Raw genomic sequence first — 6412 nt, forward strand, 5'->3', positions numbered from 1 at the left:
CATTTGGTCAGAACCTCTGCTTTAGGGTGTGTATACAATAACTTAATCCATGAGCAAAATACTTCCCCAAAACCAAACCTTTCTAGAACCTCCCAAAGGAAAGGCCACTCCACCCTATCAAAGGCTTTCTCTGCGTCTAAAAATAAAATTGCTGTATCTGGAGAGCCCTTTTTATGATGTAAAATATGAAACAACATCCGTACATTGTGAAATCCCTGCCGGCTTTTTACAAATCCATTCTGATCGTGGTTCACTATATTTGGTAAGACATTTTCTAGTCTTTGCTAATATTTCTAGACATTTGCCAATATCTTACCAAGTCTCTTTGTATCAAAGTTTAGTAATGAAATTAGACGATAGGATTCACACTTTGATTTTGATTTATTGGGTTTAAGAAGGAGCATAATTAGTGCATCTCTTAAGGATGGTGGGAGTACACCTTGTTGATACGATTCTTTAATCATATTTAAAATAGGGGAGGCTAATTTTTTCTTATACTTCTTATACAAATCTATAGGAATTCCGTCTGGTCCAGGAGTTCGACCACCTCTCAAATTCTCAATAGCACTTAAAACTTCTTCTTCTGATAAATCTGCTTCAAGATTGTATTTTACCTCATTAGAGATCTTAGGAATTTTAACCTCGTTTAAAAAAGTTTTTTTTTGTTTCCTATCTTCTGTATATTCTGAGCTGTATAAAGAGCTAAAAAAGCCTTTAAACGCATTATTTATTTTAACAGGATCCGTCGTAATATCTCCCCCCTCTTCCTGAATAGAATGAATAGCACTTTCGGACTGCAACTGTTTGATTCTCCATGCTAAAAGTTTCCCTGGCTTTTCTCCTTGACCATAATAGCTTTGTTTCAGTTTCATCATACTGCTTGCCACTCTAGAGGCGGACATCTCTTCATACTGGGCTCTAAGAAATAAAATTTCCTGATTAATTTTAGTATCATTAATTTGATTTTAAAATTGTCTTTTTTCTAGGTCTTTCGATTTGGAATCCAGAAAATTTAACTTTTGATTACATAATTTTGATTTTGTTTTTGTGTAACTAATTATCTGACCTCTAAAAAAGGCTTTAAATGCTTCCCACCTAGTACTAGCTGATGTTTCTGAAGTATTCATATCGAAGTATAGGTCAATCTGTTGTTCCATATATTCAATAAACTTTGAATTTCCTAGCCACTTTGGATGTAATCTCCAGTTTGGTGGGTCACTTCTTAAATTGGTACCCATGTATATCAGAGATATGGAAGCATGATCTGATAGTACCATACCATCATACCAACAGTCCTGAATTTTTGACAGGAGAGGTGCTGGTATAAGAAAATAGTCAATTCTTGAGTGGGTCTTGTGCATACTTGAGTGACATGAGAATTGAATATCTGTGGGCTTTTGGTTTCTCCACACATCAATTAAATTTAAATCATTTATAAAAGATTTTAGTACTTTTCTTGTTTGATTGTGTGACCATTCGACTCCAGAAGATCGATCTTTTCCCAGATCTAGGGTGCAAATAAAGTCACCTCCCATTATATAGTGACCCTGATGTGAGGAAACAGTTAAAGCTGCAGTAGGGAGTTTTGAGAAAATGTTGACTTAGCCTGAAAATTTGAAGAAGCACAACTTACAGGTCCAACCCCCTTGCTCTCTGCTGCGCTACAGCCCTCCCTCCACAGCTCCTCCCCCACAGCGGAGCCTGCCGTGAACGCGCAGGCTAGTAAGTAGGACTGTCGCTACTCGATCCGTACCGGAAACACGATCTGTACTGCGCATGTGCGAAAACGCGTCTCCTTCCTGTCTGATGTCGAAACCATTTACGGCAGTTGTTGTTCGACACTACCCGATCCGTATCGTAACCATAGACAGTAAAAGATCGTAACTGAAGCCCCTTAACTGACTTTTATTTATCCTTTGTCATTTTATTTATTGTTTATTTATTTTATCTTTAATTGATTTTCTTCTCCCTAAAGTTGTGTTATTCTACGTGCTCCGTTTCCTGTTAACACTCATATATTTGTCAATTCTGTTTAAGCCAGTTATTGTTGTCAATTTTACATACAGATGTGTATGTAGCCTTCTCTACAGAAGTAATATTGTAATATTTACAATATTACTACATGTAATATTTCATTTTGTAAAGGTTTGTTCTTCTTATTGCAGCATACTTTAACAAATGTCTGCACTCAAGAAAACACACAGAAACACTCAGAATAACATTATTTATTTATTAATAAATGAATTCATCCATACCTACCTCCATCCATCTATCATCCATCCATCCATCTATCTACCCATCCATCTATCCATCCATCCATCTCTCACTCCATCTATCTATCCCTCCATCTATATCCATCTCTCCCTCCTTCCTTCTATATCTATCCCTCCCTCCATATCTCCTCCCCTCCCTCCATCCCTCCTCCTTTCCCTCCATCCCTCCATCATCCCACCTCCCCATCCCTCCATCATCCCACCTCCCCATCCCTCCATCATCCCTCCTCCCTCCCTCCATCATCCCTCCTCCCTCCCTCACACACTCGCTCTCTCTCTCTCACACACACACACACACTTCCTCAATCAATCACACCCTCTCACTCGCTCTCACACACGCTCTCGCTCTCCATCCCTCACACACACACGCTCTCCCTCCCTCATGCACACGCTCTCCATCCCTCCCTCACACTCAGACACGCTCTCACTGTCACACGCCCGCTCTCTCTCACACTCACTCTCTTGCTCTCACACGCTCGCTCTTACACTCACACACGCTCTCTCTCACACTCAATCACTCTCTTGCTCTCACACGCTCGCTCTTACACTCACACACGCTCTCTCTCACACTCACTCACTCTCTTGCTCTCACACGCTCGCTCTTACACTCACACACGCTCTCTCTCACACTCACTCACTCTCTTGCTCTCACACGCTCTCTCACACTCTCGTTCTCACACATTCTCACTCTCTCACATGCTCTCAAACGCTCTCACTCTCACACGCTCTTACACTCTCACACGCTCTTGCATACTCATGAACAAACAAACATGGCATTGACCTTCAGGCCTTGTTCATCAGCACAGGATGATAAAAATGTTTCCATGTCATCTAGACACTGGAATAAAAACAAAAAGTCATCCTTTGCGTCAGGAAGTTCCTCCAGGACCTTCCTGAGGGCATTTTTTTGTTGACTTGCGCTCATCTGCAGAAAAGAAGGCTCTGTCACCTTCCCACAGAATAAGTCTCCATGACTGCGTACCCAGTCCCGCGCTGTAAGAAGGTCTCTTACAATGATTGGCTGTAAATATATATAATGGCACAAAATAATTAATCTCTCCATCTAGCATGCATGCAACTGCTTGATATATGACCAATAAAATAATTTACCTCATCAGTGTCCTCTTCAACTTCAACTCTTTTGCTGAGCGACAGTTTGGTGGTGGTGGATTTTGACACCCTAAAGACAGGCTCAAGGTTTCCCTGAAGGAGTTGGGATGCTTCCTTTGTCCAAAATGCAAATCTTTGTCCATGCCTTTGGAAAATATGTAAATGTAGGAACTCTATTTGTATAAAACCTTTTTATTGTCACTTTTCTAACAGTGGCTAAATACAGCCAAGATACTGAAATTTTATCTGTAGAATCTGTCATACCCTTCTAGGCAAAACCTCTCCATCAGCTGAATGCACCACCACTGGCGAATCAATGGCACCTCCTCCTAAAAACACACACAAAAATAAAAAATAAATATTTGATACATATGAGTTTGATGGGATACTTGAGTGAAAATCCAGCTTACCTCTGTGAATATTAATGGACAGGAAGTACAGGTACTGAGAGCATACTGTGAAATACAAATAACACTGTAAGACTTTGATTTTATTATCTAACACCTCTGACAAATGAATTATTCTTACCATCAGCATGTAAACAGCACAGGAATTCTCTGAACACTGTTGAACAGAAACCTGTAAAAGGGAAAGTCCATCCAAAGTCATTTTAAAAACAACTGCTAACTTGTTTAAACATTTATACATGCATACTTAAATTAGCTTTACACAATTCTATCCTTTAAAACATACCCCAAGGTCTCTTCCTGTTTTTTCAGTCCAGGATCCTGGGTCAATGGAGCTTGCAATGTGCCTGGCATTCCAAAGAAAACACAAAATACATAAAATGTAATTAAATTATCAGTTATGTATGGTGATAACGAGGCTTTATGAACTTGAAGCCTGAGAACGAGGATCTTATGTGAACTTTAAGCCTGAGAACGAGGCTTTTATGTGAACGAAGCCTGAGAACGAGGCTCCCTTTGGAAATTGTAACCAAATAACATGCCTGGAACAAGGCTAGTAAATTAATTATCTTTTGTCTCAACCTAAATATGGTTCTGTAAGTCTCATCTCCAAAACCATCAGGACGAAGAGAATCAAGGAAAAGTATCTCCCTTTTAGCTACCAACATAACCTGAAATGGGTATTTTGTTAATATCCATGAAAATAGAACGCACTTAACCCTACCTTGTGAATTAAAATGTTAAAGCTAGAAAGATTATAGAAAAAAAACTCAACACAGAGCAGATAGTGATCTGCTTCATCCGGCTGGCTGCTCCAAGCTGGAAATAGTATGAGATCCTTGGACCTCACGTTTTCCTAATAGTATTGGAACAAAAAATTATTCAATAATCATATACTTCTGTGCCTGTTCCCAAAAGAGTTGGTTGATGAGTATATGATAGAAAAACAAAACAAAAAACACTTGCAGGCAAACAATGCACTGGGTCCCCATTTTGGTCTTTCCAGGTGGGAACCACATAGAGGTCCACAATGTGAACATCTTTTCCCTTATGGAAAGAACAATATAAGTTACTGAACATGCATACATTAAAATAAGTACTTTTTAAAAGAAGATTTAATAGTATGAAGTACATGTCTTTGTGCAGCTTCTTCCACAATCTTGAGGCAAGCATTTCCAAAAAAAATTACATCCCAGTGAAAGCTGCATTGTGGAACATTATGCATTATCTGGGAATTTCGTTTTTTTGTGCTGTAAACTAAGATTGAACATACGCACATTAGATTCCATGCACTGGCTTAAACCCAGGCTACAGAAGTCTTCTCGGGTGAGGCAAAATTTGCCTTGCTTTATGATCAGTTCTCCTGACGGACAATTTTTGTCTAACACATACTTTAACTAAAAACAAAGAGCATTTGACATGATTAAGTAATGGCTATTTAAATATGCAAAGTTTTACTAAATAGACAGAATGCTTACCAGTTCATCTTGAATAGGGCCTAAGTCCTTCTCCCACTTTGCTCCTGAACAAGCATATGGATGCTCAATCTGCCACTCAAATATTGAGTAACAGTGGTCCTGGAGGATCATCCTCTCAGTTGGTCCATCTGATGATCCACAAATACGTGACAATTAATAACAAGAAATGTTGTGGAATTTAAAAAAAGAAATCCAATATTTCTGAATCTAGCATGTAATTGTAAACTGTTTTGTACAAAGTTTATCGAACACTCTTACTTTTCAATCTGTAGTATGTCCTCAGTCTTGACACATTGACCCTCTGACAAGTTGACCCTTTCGCAATAGTATCCACCCCTTTAGAAGAGATGCTGGCCACAGTAAATGGTCCTTTGTGCTGACTCGTAAACGTGTCTCCTATCCGTCGTTTCTTGGGGTCCCCCGAGAGCAGAACATCGTCACCAGCCTGAACTGAACATACTCGCACAAACTTCCGCTTGCGATTTTGAAATGCATTTTGTTGCATTCCCTGTGCGTGCTCTATGTTGTGAAGAACCTACAAAAAAATAAATAAATTACATTCTCCACATCTCTAAATATACAGTGTTACAGTGACATTAGTTAAAAATAAAGCAGAATCATAGTAAAGAAAATGCATAGATCAGCCTCTGCCTAGGTCTAATTCTGAGAAATTCATTAACCTTTATTATTCAGAAACAAACCGTTTCATTGAGAAGTTTCATCTTATCGACTCTGGTGTCGATGTCATCTTCTGGGTCAGTAACTTCAAAATCATCTCCCATGGGACAGGCATTCATGACCTCTGGCAGACGTGGGTGTCGATTGAAGAGTAGGAAATATGGACTGTGTCTAGTGGAGTACTGATCACATAGGAAGCTTCCCATTTACTATCAAATGTGTATTAAATGAAAAACTCCACCCTTAACATTAAATATTAAATAAGTTCATCAATTCAGTTTTCCCGTCGACATCTAACTGTAGATATAATAAATATAATAAGTAAACGTGTTAAGACCTGCTTTGCAGTGTTGATACCGTACACCACAGCAGGAAGGTGGAGGTCCCAGTCATTGTGGTTGTCATTAACATACTTTCTGAGAGCACGCTTGATGTTTTGATTGGTTCTTTCATCCTGTACATATCA

General features: G+C 39.1%; 1 protein-coding gene across 1 annotated transcript; it reads right to left on the minus strand.

The window, feature by feature from the left end:
• Positions 1 to 2532: 2532 nt before the first annotated feature.
• On the minus strand, positions 2533 to 4258 carry LOC143735597 (uncharacterized). The gene is made up of 6 exons (XM_077225754.1): positions 4077 to 4258; positions 3912 to 3962; positions 3794 to 3838; positions 3648 to 3712; positions 3384 to 3528; positions 2533 to 3294 (listed from the first exon to the last, which is right to left on the minus strand). Exons 2-6 carry the CDS (start codon positions 3918 to 3920, stop codon positions 3028 to 3030), a joined length of 531 nt encoding a protein of 176 aa, XP_077081869.1. The 5' UTR covers positions 3921 to 3962; positions 4077 to 4258; the 3' UTR covers positions 2533 to 3027.
• Positions 4259 to 6412: the final 2154 nt, after the last annotated feature.

The sequence above is a fragment of the Siphateles boraxobius genome, unplaced genomic scaffold (assembly GCF_051911475.1).
Source record: "Siphateles boraxobius isolate OS27281-9 unplaced genomic scaffold, OSU_SipBor_1 13, whole genome shotgun sequence".
Taxonomy (NCBI): domain Eukaryota; kingdom Metazoa; phylum Chordata; class Actinopteri; order Cypriniformes; family Leuciscidae; genus Siphateles; species Siphateles boraxobius.

Bases quoted from the DNA above. Each gene is read 5' to 3' on its own strand.
- LOC143735597 (XM_077225754.1), bottom strand. The intron at 3,713-3,793 runs GTAAGCTGGATT...GTGTGTTTTTAG, and splicing joins GTCCATTAATATTCACAGAG to GAGGAGGTGCCATTGATTCG. The intron at 3,295-3,383 runs GTAAATTATTTT...ATATATTTACAG, and splicing joins TTGAAGAGGACACTGATGAG to CCAATCATTGTAAGAGACCT.